Source organism: Macrotis lagotis, chromosome 1, assembly GCF_037893015.1.
Source record: "Macrotis lagotis isolate mMagLag1 chromosome 1, bilby.v1.9.chrom.fasta, whole genome shotgun sequence".
Lineage (NCBI taxonomy): Eukaryota > Metazoa > Chordata > Mammalia > Peramelemorphia > Peramelidae > Macrotis > Macrotis lagotis.
In genome coordinates this window covers 742076327-742104059 of record NC_133658.1, presented here as the reverse complement: position 1 = coordinate 742104059, position 27733 = coordinate 742076327, and the positions used below count along the sequence as shown (strand labels likewise).

The window sequence follows — 27733 nt, the reverse complement described above, 5'->3', positions numbered from 1 at the left end:
AAATCCGGTATCAGACGCTTAATTACCTAGCTGTGTGGCCTTGGGCAAGCCACTTAACCCTGTGTGCCTTGCAAGAAAAACCCTAAAAACAAAAACAAGAACAGCAACACAAACATCTATTTGACAGTTTTTATTTTTAAAAGAATATCAGTATTTTATAATACTTCTAAAAGATGGGAGAAAGGGAAACAGCAAACTAAGGTGTAAATAAAAGTTTCATGAATTAAGGTATAGTACAAATTATAAATCATAACAATTCTAATCAGAATCATAAAATGCAAACAATAAATTAGCTTTTCAGTTATGGCAACAGTCATTTGAATAGGGGGGAATCTAAGAAAAGAAAAAGGGGCCTAAGGTTTTAAACATCTCAAACCTTTTATGACTTTCTTGTAAAATGTACTAAGGTTATCAAGAGCACATAAAAATTGTCTATATGTCAAAAGCTGTCCAAATAAACTTCTCATTTCTATCTTTTGATCCTTAAAATTATAAAAATTAAGACGTAGGAAGAACAAATCCAAAGGTTTATAGACACTATCATTAGTATTAAGAGTAATCGTGGGGGTAGCTACATGGTGCAGTATTTAAAGTACCAGCTGTAGAGTCAAGAGGACCTGAGGTCAAATGCAGCCTCAGATACATAAAACTGGATGACCATAGACAATTCACTTAACTGGATTGCCTTGAAAAAGCAAATAAATAAAGTAATCATAGAAAAGGCAAGGTACCCTTACATAAACAAAAAAAAATTCTATTTTGTGGGGATTCTTAAAAAAAAAGGAAATCATATAAGATACTATATATATTCATATTTGTTACCATAAAATCTCATTGCCTCAATGAAAACAATTTTAAAAACTCACAAAAGAAGTTAGATGTCATTATTCATTTGTGAAGATTTATATTTTAATAATTCTTTTCTTCATGAATGGTAAATCTACTATCCACTACCATAACCTGGATTTGAAATGTTGGAACTGAGAAACAAAATTCAGGGACCAGGAACAAAGTATTTGGTGTCTTGAGTTGCCTAATCTCTGATAAGAAGGTAAGTTTTTATTCAGTAAGTTCTTCCTTTAGATATAGGAAATGATATCCTTTATTTTTACCTTACCAGAAACTTCAGCTAAATGACTCCTTTGTGTAAATTCCAGGTTCAGACATTTGCCTAAGGTGTGACTAAAGTCATTGATCTTCTTAAGAACCTTAGTGTCCATCTGTAAAATGGAAATACTACTTAAATTTCCTCACAGGATAAAAAAAAAAAAGTAAAGAATTATGGCAATGTATAGAAATATTCTGATGACAGCTCCAAGATCATAAGTTTACAAGGGGAACAAATGATAGTCATCATTTATACTTCCTAGTAACCTAGCACAGAACTTAGAACACATTAGATACTAATTAGAAGAATCACATTTTTACCACACATGTGTGTATAAACACACATGTAATATGAATGTACACATATGCAAATTTTCTAGTGAATAATATTGATTACAAGTTAGTAAATGAGAACTCTACAGTGATCAACATTATTATTAATATTCTGATTTTGATATATAACTCAAGTTCACTCATTGATTGAATGAGACTCAATATTATTGATAGCTCATCACAAAGCAATCTACTGACTGGAAAAGTTTTGTGAATGAAATTGTTAAGATATAATCAGTTATAATTTGGAATTCTATTCAATGCACTCATAAAAAATATATTTTCTATATGTTAAAAAAGAATTGCACCACCACTATGATAATGAGGGTTAAATTTGTGGCATCACCATTTATAGTTTGACATAGGAATAATCATTTTTATGATGCTTTCTCATAGGAAAAATGGAGATAATTCATACACCTTTGACCTTTCTTAGGATATCTTATAAGCAAATATTCCATGAACATTCAGGATGCACAAGCTATAAAGTTGCTTAGAGTATATCTAGTATAAAAGTCATTTTACAACTGAAGAAGCTAAGCCCCATGAAGGCTATATGTCCTCCCAGAGTCACGTAGGTCTTAAGTATAAGGAGCAAAATTAAATGAGCAGTTTTTTTCTCCATACGTAATTAAATTTTAGCCAGTTTAATATTTATAATGTAGGGGGAAAGAGGGTAAAATTTGGGACTAAAAGGGTTAACATAAATTTTATATACAAGTGGGAAATTCTGCTACATAGGACTGGAAAGGGGAGGGAAAGGAGTCTAACCTTTAACTTCCCCTGAAGCAATAAAATGTCTGAAATTGTTCATGCTATTTAGTACTATTTAAGCATTAAATCCAGGACAACCATGTTAAAATATATTTGAGAGAAACACAGATTCTAAAAGGACTATCAACGCTGGAAAGTAATTACATTAACTAGTCTTAAAGAGTTTGATAAATAGAACTCAACTCATTTAAATACAATAAAACCAAATACTCAAATGGATCTGAAATAATGTGTCTGGTAGTTTCTGAAAGGAATGTAGACTGCTACACACACACACACACACACACACACACACATGCTTACCTGACATTTGCAACTCTTTCCCTTTCTCTTAAAGTTCACCCCAGTGGGATCAATGAATATGCTAAAAGAATTCTTCCTTTTCTGGCCTATCTGTAGAAAAATACTTACAGCAATTCCTTTTGTGGGGATGCCCATCCATTGCGAATGACTGAACAAGCTGAGCTTTATGATTGGGATGGAGTCCTACTGTGCTATAAGAAATGAAGGGAGGATGCTTTCAGAAAAACCAGGACTTACATGAACTGATGCAGAGTGAAATGAACATAATCAATTAAGAACATCATACATAGTAATGGCAGTATTGAAGGATGATCAACTATGAAAGATCTAGTTTGTCAATAAGAAAATGATCCAAAGCAATTCTAAAGGACTTATGAAAAATGCTATTCACATTTACAATAAAGAATTGAGGAGCCTGAATGCAAACTGAAACATGCTATTAAAATATCATGCCTATATGTTTATACATGTGTAATATATATCAAATTGCCTGCCTATTGAAGGAAGTGGGAGGGAGAGAAAATTAAATTGGAAGCAAAAATTTCTAAAAACTGGTGCTAAAAATTCTATTTCCATAGAATGGAGAAAAAACAATTCTTCCTTTTCTTAATAATCATCTATTCAGCATCCCTCACCATGTAATGAGCATATTTTGTCATCTGATTCTGACATCCTTAATTTTCATATCCTACAATTAAATGTGTATGTGTGTGTGTGTGTGTGTGTGTGTGTATAAAACAGGTGTGTTAAACATTTGACCCTAAGATAATCTTATAGTCAGAAGTATTTTAAATATCATTTAATTGTTTATCTTTGAAAAATCTATACACAGGGAGAAAAGGTCAGAATTAGGTTGCAAACTTATAGTAGGGTTTTACTTAATCAAAATGCACTCATTAAGCAACTATTATGAGTTAGATTGGGGTAGCTAGATGGCTGAATAGCTAAGAGTTCTAGATTTGAAGTTAGGAAGACATGAATTAAAATCTGACCTCAGACACTTACAAGGTAGGGCAAGTCATTTCACTTTGTCTGCCTCAGTTTCCTCAACTGTAAAATAACCTAGAGAAGGAAATGGAAAGTCACTCCAGTTCCACTGGCCAAGGATTCCCCAAATGTGTCACCAAGTGATGAACATGACTGGAAAAAGGCTCCAGAAGGAGTCAAATGATGCACCATACAAATATAAAAAATTCAGTCTTTTTCTGGGAGAAGGGGGAAAAAGAAACATATATAAGCACATGTGGAATATATATAAAATAAATTTAAGGAATTTTTGTGAGGAATGTCACAATAAATGGAAAGGAGTGGAAATAATGATTCATGTAGAAAATAGTTTCTGATGTGAGAAGCGAAGAGAACAAGCTTAGTTATAGGATGTGAGACTTGAATATGGAAAACAAAAGGTCAGTTGGGTTCACTATATAGTACAAGAAAGCAAGCAAGCAATCAATAAAACGAGTACATCCTAGAGGCAAGGAAGTAGGCTAAGAAAACTATCCCTTAGAAGATGGTTCCAAAGGAAGAATTAGGTAGAGGATGCAAAATGAATGTCTTTTAGTTTGCAAAACTCTTTCATTGTTTAGAAAATTTTTTTTGAATCTACACCTTTATCAAAGTACATAAAAATATAGAACTGAAAAAGTAACATAGAGATAAATATATTTACATTTCCTTTCCATCACTCAATGGTGCTATGATCATCATAACTGGTAACAAAAATTTGACTAGTCTTGTCATCACTTTATTCGAAAGGAGTTATTATCATCATTATGTATTATTCCTCCTCCTCTTCTAATAATAGTTATACTAGCTAACATTTTTAAGATTTACAAGGCACTTTTCAAACATCCCATCCTTTGTCAAGGGACAAAGATATGATTATCATTTTAAAGAGAGAAAACACATTAAGAGGAAAAGTGGCTTCCTTAAGGTCAGCAGAGTAACCTCCCATTTATTAAACAGACATTGTAGATGGACTATGCTGAGGGCTGGGAATATAGATAGAAAAAGTAGAAAGTAGAAAGTCACTGTCTCCCCCCCGCCAAGGTGCACCTTTCAATCTAATGTGGGAGATAAAAGAGGATGAAAATGTATTACTACCGTAATGTATTCAGTAATAAAAAAATTTCAGTAGATTAATTACTCAATATTTGACAAAAAATGTTTGGAAAATTGAGTTAACAGTGGAAAAAATTAAAACTAAAATGTCATATCTTATACAAATATAAGCTGTAGGGGCTGCTAGGTGGTGCAGTAGATAGAGTACCAGGCCTGGAGCCAGGAGTACCAGAGGTCAAATCCAGCCTCAGACAATAATTGCCTAGCTATGTGACCTTGGGCAAGTTTATGAAAAAATGGAAAAGAGAAAAGAGAATAAGACTAACGCTAATTAAAATGTTAAGATTTTGCAAAACTCTAATATAGCTAAAATACAAAGCTGGAGAAAAAAACTCAAGGGAGGAAATCCAGATTTACAGGTAATATTAAAGTATTAAAAAATATAAAATAAAACAAAGGTTCTCCCTTTGCCCCAGGTCTATTTATGTAGGGGATTTAGCAATAAGGCATACCCAAACTCAGAAAACAAAAGGAAACTCAAAAGGGAAGAACAAACAAAGCAGGATGATTTATAAAGCAACAATGATTTTACTTTTTAAAATTTTTAAATAACATGAAATTCATAGTTTTACATAATGCTGTGTTCCATTGTTTATAGAAAAAAAATTTTTTTTTAGGTTTTTGCAAGGCAAACAGGGTTAAGTGGCTTGCCCAAGGCCACAGAGCTAGGCAATTATGAAGTGTCTGAGACCGGATTTGAACCCAGGTACTCCTGACTCCAAGGCCGGTGCTTTATCCACTATGCCACATAGCCGCCCCAAAAATGTTTTTAATGATTAAATTCAGAAAGATATTTTTACTAAAATAAATTCTTCATGAAGGACAATTAAACATAGGGTTAAACTTTGACAGTTTAATGTAAAAAAGATGGACAAGGCAGACAAAACTTTTAAACCATACATATAATTTTCCAAGAAATTCATTTGGAGATGGGGGTGGCTAGGTGGTAGTGGATAAAGCACCAGCCTTGGAGTCAGGAGTACTTGGGTTCAAATCCGGTCTCAGAAACTTAAGAATTACCTAGCTGTGTGGCCTTGGGCAAGCCACTTAACCCCATTTGCCTTGCAAAAAACCTAAAAAAAAAGGAAAAAAAGGAAAGAAATTCATTTTAATTTTCTGATTCTTTAAGATCTATGTTATAAATACAAAATAGGAATTCAAAATTAAGACAAAAATCAAGAAAGCACATCCATTTTAAGTGATCTTTGTACTTAGCTGAAGGTACCTTATTTCCTAAGGATACAAATAAATCTGATTGGGTAGAAATTCCTAAGGACAAAACAGTTGAGTTTTTTGGTTTTTGATTGTTTTAAAAGCAAGTCCTACACTAAGGGTTTCATATCATCTTAGAAAGCAACCTAAGAAATGAGCTCAAGAAGTAAGCTAAAGTTATAAGGAAATCCTGATTTTTAGAACGGTATAATAGCTTAATATTTACAAACATACTATTTTATTTTAATATGGAAAAAAAGATAACCTTAAGAGTGAATTCCATGGGACAGAATACCACTAGGTGGTACAGTGGACAGAGCACCAGCCCTGGAATCAGGAGGACCTGAGTTCAAAGACAGCCTTGAACACTAAGTAATTACCCAGCTGTGCAACCCTGGGCAAGTCGCTTAACCCCATTGCCTTGCCGTCTCCCCCCTGCCCCCCCAAATCATAAAGCTAAGGATGGAAAAGATCTCAGAGGCTGTCTAGTTGAAGTACCTAATTTTTGCATACAAGTACATGTGGTTCAGGTGATGAAGTTGCTTGGGCTGAGCAGTCAGGTCAGAATCTTCTAATTTTCAAGTCCTAGCAATAGGAAATAGTATTATGTGGCTAATGGCATCTAAGAAATTACATTACTGACACAGATCACAAACTAACTTACTATCAAAATAGAACAGCTGGTTCTGTTTGAATTAAAAGTCAAAATAGGTAAGGAAGATCCCAGTATAGTCAGAAAAGGGTGCATCTATTAAATCATTACCATCTTTAGAACTAAATCAATGCAATGTTAAGACTTGTCTTGGAGCTTCTAGTATCATGGCTTTAGATCTAAAAGGAACCCTCATTTTTAGATAAGAAAACAGAGAACTTGGCCTAGGTGAAGCAATTTATAAAAAGGTCAAACCAAATATTAAAGTTATAGCTGACTCCATATCCAAAACTCTATTGCCTGCATGACAAGAACTCCAAAAATGTCCTAACATCGTTAACTGTTTCATTTCTGTTCTTATACCACAATGGTGCCACGGAGCCTGACATCCTACATACTTACATGGTTCTGATTAACATATTCTAAGATCCTGCAAAAGAAATCAATGAAGGATGTTATTAGGTTATATAAAATGTTTTGATCAGAATTCTGCCAATCAATTTCTCTTGAATTTTCTCATTGTGAAATGAAGTTAGCAGATGCTCAGTTTTCAAGAATACTTCAGTTTCCTTCAATGAATGCAAGCCCTAAAGTGAAAAGGACTGGTTTTTTTGCTTGTCTTTATTTCTATTTTCAGTACCTGACACATATTAAACACTTAGTGATTTAACTCTTATTATGATAGAATCCACATAGTTTTCCAAGCTACAACCTCAATGAAAATCTCTAATTACTTAATTTACTCAAGTATTTTTCATATTGGTCCTCATAAAGAGAATTTGACATTCTCTTCTGATGTGACTTCTAAGCAATTGTACTGATCAGTCTTAAGTAATGCTTCACACATTTTCCAGTCTAAGACTACACTGGCAGTTGAGTGCTTGTTCTGTTGCTTTTAAATGAAGATTCAATATTGGCATGTTGAATACATATTTTTTAAAAGTAGGGGAAAGAAAGGAGTTAACTTGGGTAATGGATCAGCTCATAGTCACCTGGAAGAATTTGAAAAATAGAAAATGCCAATCTAGTACCAAAAATGAACTCACTCTTGAAAATAAATAATTCTTACAACATGTTCATTCATTAATAACCACTCACTAACAATTCATTCCATGAAAGGGAATAATATACTTTTAAATAGCATTTTGCTGTAAAAAATAACTGAAGTCAATGCAGATCAAGAATAAACAAAAGCTAAACAAGTTTTAGTCTGAATATAATGGAATACAATTGTGTACTGTAATACACTAAAAAATGAGAAAAGGTAAGCGTCAGAGAAATCTGGCAAGGATTGTGTAGTGGGCAAAACCAAAATTTGCCCGGCAGAATAACTGAAAGCAAAACAATTTTAAAACACTAATCAATGTAGTGATTGATCTCTTTAGACTTCAGAAAATTGCAGTTAAATCACACCATGACAATTAAAGGCAGATGATGGGTGAGAAGTATAGAGTGAGATGAACATTTACAGAAACAATGTTATAGTATTTAATTTATTGTTATATAAAGGTAGGACATTTGTACCTAAATAATTTATGATAGTTATACAAAAAGAGGAAGTACAATTGAGAAAGAAAATAAATGCAGAAAATTAAAGTGCAAATAGGGAAAAGATGGCCACACTATTACTTCCATATTATATTTAATATGCTTTAAAAATTACAAGACATTTCCCAGTTTCAAATGAAATCTTGCATATAATTTAAAAACAGTTTAAAGAAAACACAAGTAGACTGGAACTTCAAAGGCCCCATTTTCAGGACGATCTTATCACAGAGTAGTTATAAATTTGACAATTAAGAAATTACACTAAGTCTCAATTAATGCATTTAAATGAGAACATTGGATATCACCTGTGAGGTCATTTTCTAACTTTTAACAGCTAAAGCAAAATTTCTGAACTTATTCAGAACAGAATCGATCCCAGAAGCAGGTAGAAACTAATGCATCACTTAGCCGAACTTCAATTGAAGCTTGAATTCCTTATTCATGTCTCAATGACTTGTTGAATGAATTAAGCATGTAGAACTCAAAAATGAATTCAGAAGCCCACAAATGTCTTTTTATTTTTTGATGAAAAAAATTTTCCCAAATTGAGTTAAATTTCAATCTCAATCTCTCCTCTCTGCCCATGTCATATTATTAGAGACAGCCTAGTATTTAATGGCTAGGGAACTGGATTTGTGGTAAGAAGATCATGTGACCATCATCAAACTCTTAATCTGAGATTTTTTCATTTATAAAAACTGATATAAGATCTGCAATACTTGCCATACAAGGTATTGTTCAAATAGAATTGATCAGTTTCTTTGACAGGTCTCTACTTCAAATTATTCAATTTCTTTAGTGAATCCTCCTAACAGTTCATGTTTTGTCACCATTTTTATATTGTTAACTCAACATTTAAAACACCTACTCTCTACCAAGCACTTTTGTGAGCTGCTAGAGAATTAACTTGCACCCTTCCTGTCTCAGTCCCCTGCCTCAGACTAAATATTCAAGCCTCCATTTTCTTTTTCATTTTTCTAAACCTTCTGTAATCAAAGTTCTTATCACTCAAGTCATATATCTCTCTTAAATTGTCAAATCTAATGGCTTCCCCTCAATTCTTAACCTTGACTGCCAACATTTACCACTCCTGACCACAAAACCTGACATATCTGTGATTTCCTGACACTACTCAATCTTCTTTAATCTCTATTGGGGGTGGCTAGGTGTTGCAGTGCATAGACCATAGGCCCTGGAATACCCGAGTTCAAATCTGACCTGACACTTAATACTTACCTAGCTGTGTGGCCTTGGGCAAGCCACTTAACCCCATTGCCTTGCAAAAACCTTAAAAAAAAAATCTGTCTCCTCTACAGGTTCTTTCATTCTACCTTCATTCATAGCATTTATGCCCACTATTGTATTCTCTAAGACCCTTTTCCTGGGTTCTTTTCACTTTCTTCACTTTTTTTTAAGTTTTTTTGCAAGGCAAATGGAGTTAAGTGGCTTGCCCAAGGCCACACAGCTAGATCATTATTAAGTGTCTGAGTCCGGATTTGACTCCAGGGCCAGTGCTCTATCCACTGTACCACCTAGCTGCCCCCTTCTATTCACTTTTAACTGGTAGTCTCACCACCTCTCATTATTCACTTCTGTGGAAAATAGCCGTAAGTGCTAGTCTTTCCTCTGTGATTCTGTTCCCAAAATCAACAATTGCCTATTTTTATCTGGACAATGACATCTCAAAAGAAGTGTTCAAAACAGAACTCATTCTTTCTTCCCAAACTCACTGTTTCTGAACTTATTATTGTGGAAGACATCAAGATCCTCCTGTTAATAAAGTTGCTATTATCATCATACTTCTTTCAGTCACTTAGCACGTGTCATCTTTATTTCCATAATATCTCTTCTAAGCACCCCCTCCATTCAAAAGATAACACTACATAGCACAGATGTTCTTCCAGGTTAAGATAACCATCATATTGCTACTTCAAACTGCAGTGAGGGTCCTTATTACTTAAGTTAATAAACTTAAAATCTGCTGGGCATTTTAAATCTCGATAATGTACCCACTCTTTTACACAAATATCAATTCACAATTTAACGCAAAATACCAGGTACTCCCAGACCTAAATGACTCTCCTTTTGAATTCTCAGAATCCTTGGTTTCCGTAAGAGTACAAATGTCATCTTCATGTCTTTTTGAACACGTCAGTTGTACCTGGCTTCCCTGTAGGAATACATTTTCCTTTTCAATCCCTAGTGCCCAGTACATAGAAACAATCAAGAGAAAAATCCTAAATAATTAGAATATAAAATAATTAGGGGTTTGCAGGGAAAGAATGTGGTTTGAATAAGATGCCAAAAGTGAAAATTCTTAATTTTCATTCTATAGTAGGGGATCTATAAACTTAGGTGGGTAAAATGGCATCTTTATCTCAACTAACCTCTAACTACTAAAATTTACCATTTCATCAAGATGTGAATTTTGAAAAATTATTAACTATCCATAGCTCTCAGACTACTAAATGGGCGTATGAAATAAAAACCTGTCCTAGGTTCCCTGAAGTTTCTGTATCTGTGTTTAGATTACGAAAATATTTGGCAGCAGTGCACAGAATGGATCAGTTAACTGGTTATCAAAATAGGGAGCTAAACTATTGGTTAAATCTAATAAGTAATGTGTAAATACAGAAATGGGCAGTTGAGAGAAGTGGAGGATGATAAAGAGTAGTACTGCTATGAGGAAACAAATTAACAATGAGTCTGACATTTGAACCCTAGATACCTGGAAAACTACATTTTCAAAGTTGCTTTTAAAATGTGGCACACTCAGGATAAAAATAGATTATCTTTTCCCATAAATTAAACTTTTTCTTTGCCTTAGCACTTAATTTTATAACCTTGCTATTAAGCTAATATTTAAGCCATGTTTTTCTTAAAAACAAAAACTTTCAAGATTCTATCTTCTAAAATGCAAAATTTAACATTGCTGTTTTATTAAATTTAAAAACACTCCTAATGGATCTTTTAAAATTCATTAGCGAATTAAGGTTTTCATGTTCATTTGCAATAATTTTGATTGTATACTTTCATTTTACTGGGCTAATTCCCCTCACAGGAATTTTAATATATTTAATATAATTTCAATATATGTTATGTTCAAGTGAAAATGTATTAATGGGGAAAACAGACTTAGAAAGGGCTCCTGATTTTAATTTTGATTTCACCTCTGGGCCTTGATAGCTATGACTCTTATATAAAAAAAATCCTAAGGTTCTCCTTCTGTAAAATGGGGTAAAAAGTAGTAGCTATAGTGCCTACTAAACCTGTAAGATCAATTTGAAATGTACAGAAAAGGCTTTGCAAGGCATTACTATGTTGTTATAATTAAAAAATTATATAAATATAAGACAACCAATTTTTTGCAAAGTCTTTCTCTTGCAGAATATGAAATTTTGACAGATAACCTATTTCTTCCTTATTTTAATTTGGACTTCAAATCTTTCAACAAAATTCTCTTCTATGGAAAGATTATTTTTATTCTCACTGAATGCTTGCATGTTTTTTAAACAACTGTAACATTTGCCAACATTCTTAGTATAACATCATCCTCATTTTCAAGAATGCTCTTCTCAAGGGAAAGCTACAAAGTACAGCGGATAGTGAACTAACCCCGGAATCATTAATACCTTGACCCTGGACAAGTTATTAGAGAGAGAGAGAGAGAGAGAGAGAGAGAGAGAGAGAGAGAGAGAGAGAAAGAGAAATATGGGTCTGTGTGAGAGAGTGTGAAACATTGGGGGGAGGGGTGGACTTATTCTGTCTACTCCTATAACACAAATATGATTTTTTCCCTCCTCTTTCCAAAGCAGCCTAACTATAAAGTTCAGAGAAAGATGCTTAAGCTCTTTAAGAATTACTTAATAGGGGCAGCTAGGTGGCCACAGGCCCTGGAGTCAGGAGAACCTGAGTTCAAACCCGACCTCAGATATTTAATAATTACCTAGCTGTGTGGTCTTGGGCAAGCCACTTAACCACACTGCCTTGCAAAAACTAAAAGAATCACTTAATTAACACTGCCAGTTTATTTTCTTAGAAATTTTTCACTGTTCTTGTTTGGTCATTCTTTGGTCCAACATGAACAGACTCAAATTTAAAACAAGGATTACAGCAACAGCTTAATGTTAATTAATGGATTTAAGGTAAGAGTGGAATTCCTTGCCTTCTTCTGTTCATTATTTAAATAATAACTTAAAATAGCCGTGCTTTAACTAAAGTTGAAAAATGCAAAAAGCTAGAAAGTAAATTTCAAACAACTTTTAATTTACACAGCCTTCTGAAATGCACGGAGAATTACACTCTTATTTCCAAACAATGAAGATTCAAATAGTATTAAAAATTATAAAATGATTTTCTCCCAAATTTAATTAAAATAGAATTCTTAAAATGAATTTCAATTGGAGTTAAAACTTCCTAGGGCCTCTGAATTTATCCCCAATTCAGTATCCAACCAAATTTTACCAAAATAAAGTGGGATGGAACATAGAAAATTTATTTATTGCAAAATTTATTTTAAATAGAATTCCTTCTCAGAGGGAGGAAATAAAAAAATTTTCTGATTATTTTATAAGGCTTAGATTGCATTAGAAGGATTCTTAAGTAGTATTACTGACACATATAGAAGCAGTAAAGCAAATGGATGGGCAGAAGTTATTGATCTGAAAAAATGTCACAATCTCAATGTCAGAAAGGATCTTAAGAGGTCATTTACACTATTTCACACATGTACAGAAATCCCATCTATAACATAAAAAGAAACATAGGCCTACCTTGTAAACTGTTCATGAATGAGAACTCAATATTACTTTTGGGAGACTAATCCATTTTGCTTTTCTGCATTTTTTTCCCCTATACAGAGCAATGCTATGTTAAAGTTATTTTAGGTATTGCTTGTAGAATCCCATCCCAGCTCTTCATTTTTAAGAGCAAAATTTACCTCGACAAGTTCCTTTATATCAATGTATCACAGAAATTCCCAAAGTATGAATTTTAATAGTGTCTATAATTTTTATGTTTTTTGGGTTCTAAGAGGTCGTTGTAATTGCCAGCAAAGTCTACTTCTTAGTTGAACTTCCAATATCTTCAGAATCTACATTATCAAATAGGATAGCTTGAATTGCAGCTGATACTGCACTTTTACTATTTGTGTTGTTATGCATTTGAAATTATACTGCTTCTCAAGCAGTTTATAATCTAATAGGAAATATAAAAGAAAAATTTTTCAAGTGGTAAAAGTAAAAATGAAATCTTTACAGTGCATTTAAAAGATGTCTTAATTATGTCAAAATGTATTTAGACACTCAGATTACTAAAGGGATAAAACTAAAATGAGATTTTAAATATTAGAAACTTTTTATGGAGGTATAAGGTATAAAGAAATGAAGAAAATATTTTAGAGTGCAGTATATAAATGCATAACCATTAAGTCTTTAATAACTTGTTCAAAATCTGAAACAAAATGTTTAGAGAAATTCCATGAGTTCCCAACATTAATGTTTTAAGATTTCATATTTTTACCCTCACAACAACCCTGTGAGGTAGGTTTTCCAAATGACACCCATATTTTAGTGAGTAAAATGAAGCTAACACCACAACTAGGCAGAAACTGAAACCTGGCATCTCAATTCCAAAAGTAATGCTTTCCATTATATCACATTGTAGACATAAATTTTGCACTGACTAAATTTTTGTGGTAAGACTTATCAGCAATTGCCTTACATAGGTAGTGAGAGATAGGAAATCCAAGATATAAAAATGGTAGACTGCTCTCACAGAAAAAGTGACAAGTAACAGATGGTTATCACTGTTAGCTTTGGAGAAGATGAAAGGAATAAAATAAGGGCTTTAGTGCAGGGGTAATCAATCTCACATTCAGAGGCCACTAAAGGTCCCAAAATACAGGCCACTAGGAAACCACAAATTAGCATTATCTATGTTATACAGTGTTTTACTTTATTCTGGTTCAGGGGACTCTCAGGAGTGTTGTGGACTACATGTTGAGCACCCCTCCTCTAGTATAAGTAATCTGGAAGTCTCGAGTACTTATGTTAGGGCATGAAAAGGAACTAAGAAAAGTTAGTAGTCATCATGTTCTTCTAGATCTTTCATCACATTATACATTCCCATATGCTAACTCAAAAATGCCTGATCAAAGCACTTAATATTTCTTAAGAGTTTTAACTTTTTCTTAATTTTCATTTTAACTTTTGCAGATCCTGCTATAAATGCAAGTCTTATTCTCAATATATTTAATCTGACAGATATGACAGTCGACAAAACTTACTGAAAACTATTTCTAGTTTTTGTGACACTTTCATCAATCTTCTAAGTATAATAACATGATTCTTTAGTCTAGTTTATAACTACTTTTCTGACTGCGCTTATTTTCTTCTGGTCAAAGTCTCATTTCCCTTCACACCCAAACCCCTTATGCTATTTTTAACTCCCTGTCACCAATATGACAACCAAACTCAAAACAGCTCATGATAGAATTCTCAAAACTAGCATATTCCTTCCCCACACAACTATTTGACAAGTGGTTGAACTTTTTATTAAAGATCTACATAAATAATTATCACCTACCCAAACAAAAAGATAGTACATTTGCTATTTTAAGATTTGTAAAGTGCTTATATTTTATCTCATGGATCCTTAATACTAAATCAGGATGAATTGGGTCTCAGACCTACAGCATGTTCATTTTTTATTCATACTGTTGCTCCTGCCCCAAGTCTCCCTCTAACCCCCCCACCCCAATTAACTTCTACCTGTACAAATCTATTTCTTAGACCTCATTGAAGAGGTAAGCTGTGTGTTGTTTATATGTGTGTGTGTGTGTGTGTGTGTGTGTGTAGATATGTTAACTGAGACAATAACAAATTTACTGAGTAGATATTTTGAAACACTGAATTTGGTTTCATCTATTCATTGTGTTTCCATTCTTTTCCTAATAAAAACGGTAAACTCCTAGGAAAAAACATTTTTTAATACAAATCAACACCTGAAACTAGTAGTTACCCTAGATATACCCATGTAGACTAATATAAAGTAAAACTACAAATTAAATACATGATAGTGATCTTGTACCCACTGATGTCCTTGGATTAGAAATCAAGATTTTGATGCAGCTCTTCAACTCCAATTAACTTGTCTTGAAAAAAATGTAGGTTTTTCTTGATGAATGCGTTGATTCAATTTGGTTCCATGCTTTCACTCATGAATTCCTATTTCTGTCATAGAGGCTTTGTGCCTTATTTTTCCTGTTATTTAAATTTTCCTTTTCTTACCTGTGAAATAATTTTCTATATTCAATGAATTTCTCAAAACTTAACTCAAAGAGCTTTCATTCAAAATATTGATGTTGAAACAACTATTCAATGAATACCTTTAAAGTAAATTACAGGCATTTTTCTGTTAATTGAAAACTTCTTTCTGAAAGTTAAATGAACCAAGAAAACAATGTTGCTTCTGTAGTTCAAGAATACTTCTTATACTGACATACTACATAAAGCAAATGGTAATTCATCCTCTATTTTACCCAAGTTCAAAAAGCAGAAATATTACAATATGCAGCATGAGGGTTGCCATGAAAAAAATGCAATGTGCAAAACTGAAGCAATATTTAAATGTCATGAATGTATCAGGATGTTAATAACTAGCTATCACAGATTATCAATTTAGATTCATAAGAAAAACAGCTTAAAGATTATTTTCTAGAAATTTTTATTGAAGTAATACAAATTTATTCATGTTATAAAAAGTTACTTTGGCTTGAAAAAATTTTCTCCTTAAAAAACAGGGATAGAAATTACTCAGCATTTTAAAATTAAAAATTTATAGTGAGAAAAATCTGTTTACAAATTTCACCTGACACATTAATTAGTAATTAGTAAATAAGCTGCAGAACTGCCAATTTGTATTAGGGAGTTTTCTCATCAGAAATGCCCTATAATGTTGAAATCAGAAATTAACAAACCCAGTATGAAAAACAATGAGAATAGGTCATGCCAATATTTTTAAAAAGTAAAATAATATTCAAATGTACAAGACTTTCTAAATTGAGATTCTGATACACAAAAATATACATTTCCATAAGATAAAAATTAGAACTAAAATTCAGAAAGTCACTAAAAACTGAATGACTGATATGCAAATTAAAATGTTTCCACCCAATAAAGAACATTAACCAAACTTCAAGAACTATAAGCTAGTATGGCAACATCTGATGGAATTACCATTCTGAACTGTTATTTAATTATATCTTTAAAACGTTTTAAAAATGAGAATAGCTGTCACAAAAAAGCTAGTATTTTTGCCAATAAAAATTACAATTAGGATTATTTTAGTCCTTTGAAAAAAAAATTGACTAGAATGTTCTCCTCTATTCATTTTTTCATTTTTGCCAAAGTCAAGGGAAGGGAGGGGGCTTTACAATTGCATCAATAAAGGCTATATTGCCCATTACTATTGAAATCATAGTTCCTGAAAGATAAGATTATTTTAATGAATTCACAAATCTGCCAGTAATCAGACCACTTAATACTTCGATCTAAATAGTCTTAATGTATTTCTGTGGTGTTTTTTTTCCTTTCGGGAGGGGATTGATTTTTTTTCGTAAAATTGCTTTACAATTCTGAAATAACAAAATTTAAGACCTGAGTTAAAATGTGCAAATTATAGTTCAGCTTTGAATGGGAAGGCTCCTGTGTTGTCAAATTCCCTAACTTCAGAGCAGCAGATTGTGTTAGTGGATTCTATTGTTCCATAAACCAAAATATTGCAGAAGATAAGGGAATAAGCAAGGATGCCAAATAATTTGATCAAGATTTTACTTGCTACAATAAAAAGGTAAATTCTTATTCTATCAGGTACTATTAAAAATATTAGCATTCTTTTAGTAATATGGCTCAGACCACAAACTGTTAAAAAGCATACTCTTTAAGATGAGCATGAGAAAATGAAATGAGAGATATCTATGAATTCACAAACACCAAAGCTAAGCACAATGGTCTCAAGTTTTAAAAATTGTATCCAGGGGTGGCTAGGTGGCACAGTGATTAGAGCACCGGCCTTGGAGTCATGAGTACCTGGGTTCAAATCCTACCTCAGACACTTAATAATTACCTAGCCATATGGCCTTGGGCAAACTGCTTAACCCCATTGCCTTGAAAAATCGAAAAAAACAAAAAAACCCAAATGTATCCAAAAGTAGGATATTCTGACAACTTAAAACTTTTTGTTATTTATTCATTCTACAGAAATATACTATAATTTTATTTAGGTATGTGGACAATTAACTTACTATGTATAGTGGAAAAATTGAGAGACATTTTTTGTTGTTTTGCAAACAAAGTTGGGGGGAGAGTGAAGGTATTTTAGCTCTAAACTCATGATTTCATCAGTAATGGGAAAAGCCTTGAAAGAAATTCTGTCAACCAATGCAAACTGGCAAAAGTATTCAACTCTTTCCAATGACCCTTTAAGAGGGTGATTTGCCTAGGATCACACAGCCAATATCTCCCAAACGACAAGATTTGAATCCCAGCCTATCAGTTTTATAAGGCTGATTTTCTGATTTACCAAAGAGATTCTAAGAAGGCACACATTGTAAACACAGATCTGTTTTTATTCCCATCAACTGCAATCAACATGTGCAAAGATGTTATTTCTCTGACAAACAAGTTTCCACATTTTACAGGCTTTGTACTATGCCAATACTATACTAAATTATTCTAATATAAAAATCATGGAGCTCCCCATTTATTGTCTGTATTACCTTGATGGACCACAATATGTCCTACTCAAATGTTTCAATGTGGCATAGAGGTGTTTCTATTCAAACTTAAAAAAAGTTCCAAGTATGGTTACTGTAGATTAATCATATGTACAGTCTCATGTCTATATAAAGAGTTAAGTACTGCTCAAACAATTTATGGTAACAGTTTAAGGTTAACCCATTCACTAAAGAATAAAGGAACATGTATATATGTGCCAGGTTGTAGCTCAGCTCTCAAATTATTACTTCACAACTTATACAAACCTCTATCTGTAACTTTCCCATAAGAGAAACTAAACTACTAAGTTGGCAGGCCTTATTCCATCCATTTTTGCCTTTGTAGTCAATGGTGAAAGTAAATGCTAAAGTTCCTTGTGGATAAATAAATCAAGAACACTAAAAACAAACCAACTGCAAAATAGGAATGTGGTCATTGACTATTCTTACTGAAGTTATAAGACCAGGATCAATAAAAATCTGAGAAAATTATTTAGTATCTCAAGGTCTATTTCTAAAAATGGGAATCACTGGATAGCATAATTGACTGTCACAAATCCATCCAAATATAAAAATTCTGTAATTCGTAAAAATATTGGAATCAATGAAGCACATACTATTACTTAGGAGGTTATAAAAGCAAAACTTCAAATTTGTCTCACCTAAAAGCATTTCTTATTGGAAAGATTTTAAAAGCAGTATTTATAACTTTTATATGTTAAGCATTAAAAGATTATCTCACTTTATAAAGAGAGCTGTAGAAGAACATGGAAAACCAATTCTGGAAAGCAAAGAAAACCCCCAAATAAGATTGTGAAGAGTAAAATATAACTGAAGCAACTCAACAAAAAATGATCACAATGTAGGGAAGATGTTAAGGATGAGTGGTTTGGACAGAATACTGAATTTCAAGTAAAATTACAGTTTTTTAAAAAGAGAGGACAGAGACATAGGAAGCTCTAGAGCCCAGAAATGACTACAAAAACTGACTTTTAAGCAATTTTTATTAAATATTTAAAGAAGTCCTAGATTCATCATTTTAAAAAAATCACCTGAAAAATGTTATAATTGAATATTTTTGCAAATACCTAACTTACCTTATTTAGGTAAATTTTGACCCATATTAATTAAAAGATGTCTCCAGTGTCTACTATGATGAAGCTTATAGGTTTTAATAGGTGTTGCTTTTTTAAGTTTGACATCTTGTATTTACACTAAGTAAAAACTCCTCTACCAGAAATCCCTCAAACCACTGCTGTTTCTATTCTACTAAGCAATGTAACCCAAGATTTAATTAAAATAACCAGGTTGAAAGAGATAATCAAATTAAAATCATTAACCTAATTTTATTTTTTTAGGGTTTTTTTGCAAGGCAAATGGGGTTAAGTGGCTTGCCCAAGGCCACACAGCTAGGTAATTATTAAATGTCTGAGACCAGATTTGAACCCAGGTACTCCTGACTCCAGGGCCAGTGCTTTATCCATTATGCCACCTAGCTGCCCCATTAACCTAATTTTAAACATAATCGAAGAATAATGAGTCATGGATTATTTTCAATTTCCCAAGCTATAAAGAAAACAAGATAGTTTTAAAGTTTATTTAGGAATTAAATAATGGTTTGACAAACATAAAGGAAATCTGATCCCTAGAGTATGTTGTATTTCATAAAAATAAAATCTATGGAATTTTAGCAAATTACTTTAAAAATTAAAGAGATAAATTTTCTTAGTCAATATACTTTAATAAAGTCACTAATATACCAAAACAATTCATCCTCAGAAATTGAAAGCAATATAGACTGTACTTTCATGCATTCAAAATAGGATTCATGATTAAACTTAACATGGTTCATATATAATTAGAAAATTTAAGAAGAAAAGATAGAAATATTTCTCAAGTACATAATTCCAATAAACATACAAATAAAATATATTAGGGATATTTTCTATAAATTACAGAATATAGGGAAAAGGAAAGCTTTTATTGCTAAATGTTATTTGAAAGTTTAATAATATTAGTTTGTGAAGAATCAATACAGTAAATTGCCATGTAATGGTCAAATTCCTTACTTTCCAACACAGGTGAAATCAAATAGAAGATCCAAAGAAATAGAAGAAATTCTTTCATATGATTTTAGGGAGAAAAAATTGGATTCAGTTGATTAAATCCTATTTTCTAGCATACCAACTTATCCTATTGAAATATATATTTATGTGTGTCTGCAAATAAATGTAGTATCTAAAGTTGGGTTTTTAACTATTTTTATGCCATACTCTCAATGTTTTTTATATTAACAAAATATATATAGCATGACTGTACTAAAATACCATTACAGAAAAATATTTAAAAGCTAAATTCCTCAACTCCAGCTTTTCCTAGGAAAGGTACATACCATCTTTATAGTCAATACAATTAAAAATATTTCACAACTTGGAAAAGATTCCCACAAAAACTATAATGAAAATAAACCTTCATCACTGGTGTTTGATATCCTTAGCCCATCTTACCTCCACAGCCCTTGTAGTACACGCAGTAGGATGAAGAGGGGAGTTTACCAATCCAAATAAAAAAAAAAAAATCACATTATATAAAAAACTTAAAAACCCCCCAACAACACATTGGTGTTATTTTCATCTACTTTATATGCCTCCAAATTTGGAAACTAACTTCTAGACCTTTGTGAACTACAACAAATATTAAGTATTAAACAAACAAAAAACCCTTTTTTTCTCAAATGAAGAATACAAAGTACCTCTTAAGGATGATTTTATCATCTGAGAAAACCCTTATTTTTTAATATTAATTTTTATTCAAAAATTTTCAGAATAAAATAATTTAAGTAATTAAGTGCATTCACACCAATATTATTTCCAAATATCATGAGAATCTTCAGGATTCAGCTTCTGGGAGGATTAAAACCATATGGCCATATACAGTAGACATCACTTTTCTCTCCTAAATATGATAGCAATGTTTTCTGAAAAGCTCAAGTGTTGAGAGAAAAGTATTAATAGTATATTAAAATATACTAATTTGGAATCTAATTTGAAGTCAAAGTGCAAGTTTTATCCTGAAAAATAGGAATGGAAATAAAAGTATGATGTGTCTGTTAATTGTTTAGTCAGGTACTGTGCTTTGAGCTTTTATAAACATTACTAGTATTACCTCATCTGCCAAAAAAAAATGTTCAAAGAGGCTTTAATTTTCTTAACATTATATGCACAAAGATTGAATATGTGACAGTTAATCTTTAAGAGCTTAGGAGTTTACTTCTTGAGTTGTTTTTTCCCAATGATACTTAAGTGCAAAAATACATTTTAAACTAATTGAAAGGCTCGCACAGATTCCATCCAAGAAAGAAAAATGATTGATTATTCCTGTTAACTAAATTAAAACCAAGTTAAGCTCCAAATATTTAAGTAGAAATTTATGTCAAAACTACTACCAGGTGTTATTACATAGCCTTTTTATTTAATAATTTCACTTAAAAGTTAAAATCCAACCTCAGACACAATATTTAGCTGTGACTTTGGGCAAGTTACTTAACCCTACTGTCTTGCAAAAGTACAAAAAGAAAAATAAACACTACTGATATGTAACTCAAACACATTCCTAAATATTAAGGCCATATGGAGCTTCTATCTGTATAAGTATTTACTTAATAATGGGTAGGCTTAAACAAAACTCATAAGCTGATTCCAAAAAAGTTAAACTCAAATAAAGATTCAGAAAACAGGGAGTAGTAGTTTACTGTGGACTGGAAAAGGCAAGGTCATAATCCATCACCAAGGAATGGGAAGCTGAGAAGACTGATGCTAAGGCAGAATGGTAAATTTGACTCACCTTGAAAGAAAAATTGCAACACAAGAATATGATCATATTTATCAGACAAAAAATCCATTTGTTTATAATTGTAATTGAAAAATCTGTTTACATAAAATTTACCCCCAAATATATAAGAGTTCTATTCATATGGGGATTATGAAAGTATTTTATGATCTCTTCCTCACTTAAATATGTCTAATCAACACAATATACAATTCAGATTCAAAACACAATTGGAAATACTTAAAATATCTTAAGAGTTAAAATTTAGTAACTTAATCTAAAGAGAATTATTACTGTCTTAGGCACAGAGATGTTTACTTTAGTCTTTAGATCAAATCCCCAAATTTCATTTTTTTTAATATTGGAGATGTTTATTCTGCCTCAGTTGTAATAAAAACTAACTTTAACAAATGAATATGAAGACCATGTTGGTAAAATACATTTTTTGCACTCAAAATTATAAAATATAGAAAAATTCTTGACACATTATCAGTAATAGATTAAAGCTCAAAAAAAATGAAAAGAACCACCAAGTATTGAAAAGGAGGTACAAGGGGCAGCTAGGTGGTGCCCCTGGAGTTGGGATGACCTTAGTTCTGATATCTATGTGACCTTGGGCAAGTCACATAACCCCATTGCCTTGCAAAAAACAATAACAACAACAACAAAAAGAATATTCTTTCTCTCATGGTCTTTAATTTAATATAAGGAAAGGATGGAGGAGAAACGAGAATGGCATCTGACAAAAATTACTGATGATTCATGTGAATTATCACAAATATTAAATTCCATTTATTTCTTTTATCAACTAAATATTTTTCTTATTTGAAAAACCCTAACGATGTATCTCACATTTGAATCATTTTATTGTTGAATTATGTGAGAATAAATTTATACAGATAATCATTTGTTAATTCCCAAAGATAATTAAAAAAAATTTTTAAACATAGTCCTACACAATAGTTTGTGTAGAGAAACAGAGTATGTGATATTCTTTCCACTTTTGAGGAAAAACAATTTTAAATAAAAAATGTAAATGGAGACATTAGAACATGAATTCAAAGAGAAATAACAAATCTATTTGATGTGCTATACTATATCCACTGTATTTTTCTGTGTAAAAGCATTTTTAAAAAAATATGAAATAGATTTTATGGATATTATCTCATTTGGATTTAAGGCATTTCTCTGATAATGTGGACAGATAATGGTATCTATTTTGTGAACTAAAGCCAATAAATCAGTCATTCTGATAACCTATGCTACCACTAAGCTGACAACTAAAATTTCTTCTGACACACTGATTATTGTAATGCCAATAAAAAGTTCAAGTAACTGATAAATTGAAAGGTATGGGCCAAACAAAATCAATTATTTACAAATAATCTGCCAAAATTGGAAGAGACTCCATGCTCTAAGAGAAGACTAAAAGTGATAGATGTGGCTATAAACAGTGGGAAGATTCAACAATAGTATACATTAGGGTAATGCATGAAAAATTATGGACAAAACCTAACTATGCATCTGTCACATACTGGTGTTTTTTCTTCTCACTATCCCAGGGATGTTTTAATTATTGAGTTCCAGTTGCCTTAAAGAAACTAGTATTTTGAGAAGTGTAATAAACAATTTTAAGAAACTTGAAACCCATACCACATTTTACCTCTTTTAGAAAGACTAACTTTTTGTGAAATAAAATGACAAAAAGATATTACTCCCTGAGACAAGGTACCTAAATCCTTTGGTTCTTTCCTAATCTATAAAATAGAGATATTTCCCACTTTTGTTTTATAAGATTGTTGTGAATTATTTAAGTAGTTTTATAAATCTAAAAAACCAACATAATCAAAATCAGTTATCAGCACATACAAGATGGCTAAGCAAATTAAACCACCCAAGTTTAGGAGAAAGCATAACTCAGAGAGATAAAGATGAGGTAATTGAGGTGTGTGTGCTGACTTATCCAAGGATATATAACCAGTTAGTAGTCAAGTATAGACACAGCTGAATAATATAACCTTAATACAAATTACTTAAGTTCATACATGTTTTGAGCAATACTTTAGGAACTAAAAGTGAAAATATAACTAAAATATTATATGAAATAAAATACATATACTTTTATATTATCAAGACAAGAAAAAAAATCAGGAGACTATAACAGATAATTAATGCTTAAATCTAAACATAAAAATTATCTTGTTGTTCCAAAATGAAAACAACCTCAATCTTGCAGGAATATCTGAACATCTTATCCAAAATCTTTTGTAGAAATGAAAAAAAAAAAACCAACCCCAACAATAGGCGATTATCATTTTAAATTATCAATTTAAGGATGTCTTGCTATAAATTAATACAAATCATATCACTATTTTAATTGCTCTAAGACCCACAAATCTAGAGAAGACTTTTTGAATGTGAAAAACTCCTACCCTACTTTAATAGAAACTGATATCATTATATCCTATTTCCTGTACTCTAAATACATTTTTTGAAGACACTGAATTTTTACCATCTTAAGCATTTCAAGGGTCAGTAATTACATTTCAGAGCATTTCAAAGCCCTGCCACATTACAACTACTCATGGTCCTCCTGCTACACTTTAAAACTACTGCAGCACTGTCTCATCAACAACTTTCTTTCCAATCCATATGTTCTTTAGTCATGCTGGAATAGACAAAAGGTCAACCCAAACCTTTCTAGTTCAATGGGTTACTGTTGATCACAGTAATAATTAAGCACATTTCAGACTCTTCATAGAAAAATTAGCTAAATTTTATACCTTCATTATACCTTTGAAGGACAAGTTAAGAGAAAAGAGTAATACAAATATCAGAGCTCTAATAAAAGTAGTCCCCTATTTCTGGGGAACTCATCTAAGAAAATATTTCTATTTGTGAAAAAGGTAGCAACATTCAGATGTTAAAGATAAGTATTTATTATGAACTGGATCTGCAAAATTTTTGCTCCCAGTGTTAACATGTTCACTTCTTCCAATTTCAGGGAAATTAAATGATTAAAGGCTAAAAAAAAAACTGGTGACCCCTCGTTAAAAAAAATTCTGTAATTTATACACACAAAAATGATTTTTAATGTGAAAAGTAACAAACAACACAAGAAACATTTTTTCACCTAAAATAAAAGTGAGAAAAATGGATGCATGTTTATTTTAACCATGTTAATTATTACAAAATGTAAAAAAGCTGAATATTTCAAACTTTAGAACACAACTATTACAAACTATACAAAAAAGAAATGAACCGCCATACTATGCCAAAATTTGATTTATATCTCCTTTAGTAAGTATGCTGGCAGCAGATAACAAATTCAAGTGACACTTGTTAACATTGCTAAATTTTCTACTTCTATACTATCACTTCTTTCAACTAAAAGACAAAAGCAGACAAAGTAAGTCCTTAATTCCACACATTTTACTAATTCAGGAAGAAGATAAAAATTTAACAATAAAGTTATTTAATTATACAAGGAGGTGGGTTATGATCGTAAAAATGCATAAACTAAGAGTTCATGGGTGCTCCAATGGACTGGCACTCAGAAGCAGACTGTCCCCAGGATAAACTTGTAAGTATTGAAGAAGGACTTTCTCCGTGAAGGGCCACAGGCTGTGAAGAACTCTACTCCGGAAGCCATACTTGAGCCCAGACATTATGATGTTCAGGAGAGGTAACACCCAATTTTTGCATTGCCTTTCAAAAGTTCTTGATCAAATCATACAGAATCTCAAAGAATGGAACCCAGGGTAACCTGGTACTTAATAGCCAAAACCAAAATTTCACCCCACCTTATTTCAAATTTGCAATGAAATAAGACACTCACAAAAACGCCTAGTATATAATAAATGCATGCAAGCAATAAAGTATGTTTAATTATAAGGGCATTATGATAATTAAGACAAAGCTTTTAAAAAAAACTCCAAAGTAAATAATTGCCCTGTCTTCACTCTTCAAGAAAGTAACCAAAATGGTAGTAAAACATAATTGGCTAGTACCACATATTTCTTCTCCATTTAATGTGTTCAAATAATTGGCTAAGAGAAATGTGGGCAGATACTCCTAGTGCACATTTCCAAACAAAAAGTTTTAACTACCCAACAATTGACTGAATATTAAAATTAAGAAAAAGAAGATGGCATTTTGTAACTGCCAAAAAAAAATTCAGAGCACAGAAGCAATGGTTCTCAAATGTATATACATGTGTATATGTGTGTATGTATATATATATATGTATATACATACATATATATATATATATTTACTAACGACTTTAAAAATAAAATTTAGTAGATCTCTTCTGAAAAATCTGCTTAAAGTTTTACTCATATAAAGAAACGAATGGAGGAACTCATTCCATTTCTAAAATTGCTATAAGAGGGTGGCTCAAAAGTTTAATTAATAGATTAAAATTACATTAAGATTTTTGGGCCACCCTAAACAATGATAAGATACCGCAAATACCATGAAATAAATTTAAGCCAAAAGGTTATGGATTAGAATTTCCTGCTATATAATTTGTTTTTCCCAAAACTTAATTTTTTCCAAATGTAAGAAAAAAAATTCTAAAATGCATTAAAAACTTATCTGACAAGCAACTATTTAAGCAGTTGCAAACTTACTATTTTAAGTAAATAGTTCCATTTAATATGAAAGCAATATTTTGTAGGATAGGGTTTTGTAAATTTGATTACAACATTGAAAATTATCTAAATGGCAAGATGATACAAGAGCTCAGCATTTCCCAGGTATGTTTGAAGGCATGTCTAGACTATATAAGGTCATTTATCATAACAGCGTATTACTGAAGCACTGGATACCATAATTTAAGACCCTGCCAGTCTTTAAGAATCAGAATTAAGCTTTTAGTACCCAGTAGTATAAAAGATTTGATATAAATCTATTATGATCTATCAAGAAACTGTTTGACCTAATAATCAAAGCTCTAACTGAAATTTTTCATACCAAAGCCTGGAATTCCTCACATCTTAACCTCTCTCCCAAACCTGGGCAAAGCTAAACCTTTTTTTTGGGGGGGGGGGGGTAGATGGGTGCCAATGGTAGAGAAATTTCTGCATTTCCTATATACATATTTTTTAAACAGATGTTCAAGTGTTGATAATTGACATAACAGTAAATTATTACAGGTCCAAATATATTTTCTAGATTAAAACTAAATTTATCTATATAAGCAAAGGAGATTGGCCTTCAAGCAACTTTAGCCAAGAATCAAAATATTTATTTGGAAAATTGAACAAAGGACAAAGATTTTCTTGATATTTCTGGTCTAGTCTAGCTTTTAAACCATAGACAGAATAACCTTGATTTACAGAACAATAATGGTTTTTACAAATGTATACTTCTTCAGATGTTGCACTATCCTTCAATCCCTTAATACATCAGGTATTAACCACATATCTTGCAAAGTCCAGTGCTATTTGCTAGTTTACAACTAAAAAGCATGGAATCTTCTTGCTTTCTGAATAGCTGGCATTATTAAGTTAAAGCAACCAAAATGTTATTAGTACAGTAAAGTTTGGTAATACTTTAAAGGAGTATACCACTAATAATATTTCAAATTATTAAAAGTGATTTCTTTATTGAGATCAAGTATCTGCACAAGTTTTACAGTACGATCGCATGTTTATATTTAGCTAAAGTCACAAACACATTTGACTTTCACAAAGATGAGCATCATCATTTCCACTCTAGACTACAAAGCTTATGTATGACTAAAGAAAAAAAATACAAAAACTTCAGGTTTTACAAAAGAAACTTTGAAAAGACTACATTAACAATAAAACCATTTCAGAAAACAGGTAAAATTATAAAGGCATACCACTAAATTTTCTTCTCTCTAAATTGCAAGAACTGAAAGATCTTTAATATCTGCGACGTTTATTAGGTCCTTCAAAGTTTCCCCCTTGGCTTCCTCTACCAAAGCCACCAGGACCACCACTCACAGGACCTACACCACTCATTGGGGTCTGAGGGGTTTCAGTACCTGTTCTACTTCCCATAGGTGAACCCATCTGAGATGGAGGACCTTGGGAAAATCTATCATTATG

General features: G+C 31.8%; 1 protein-coding gene across 8 annotated transcripts in view; it reads right to left on the bottom strand.

The window, feature by feature from the left end:
- PSPC1 (paraspeckle component 1) overlaps positions 1-27733 on the bottom strand; it is a 100809-nt gene that overhangs the window by 15564 nt on the left and 57512 nt on the right. The window contains exons 9-11 of one of the 8 annotated variants that reach the window (XR_012474318.1): positions 6349-27733; positions 3523-3579; positions 2469-2708 (exon numbers count right to left, since the gene is read on the bottom strand). The exons of 1 other annotated variant lie outside the window; for it this stretch is intronic. Coding sequence is in view for 2 of the 7 variants with exons in the window: in XM_074216267.1 (XP_074072368.1) it covers positions 27548-27733 (186 nt within the window). In the remaining 5 variants the exon portion in view is untranslated. 6 more of the 8 variants (XR_012474320.1, XR_012474317.1, XR_012474321.1 and 3 more) reach the window with 6 other exon arrangements.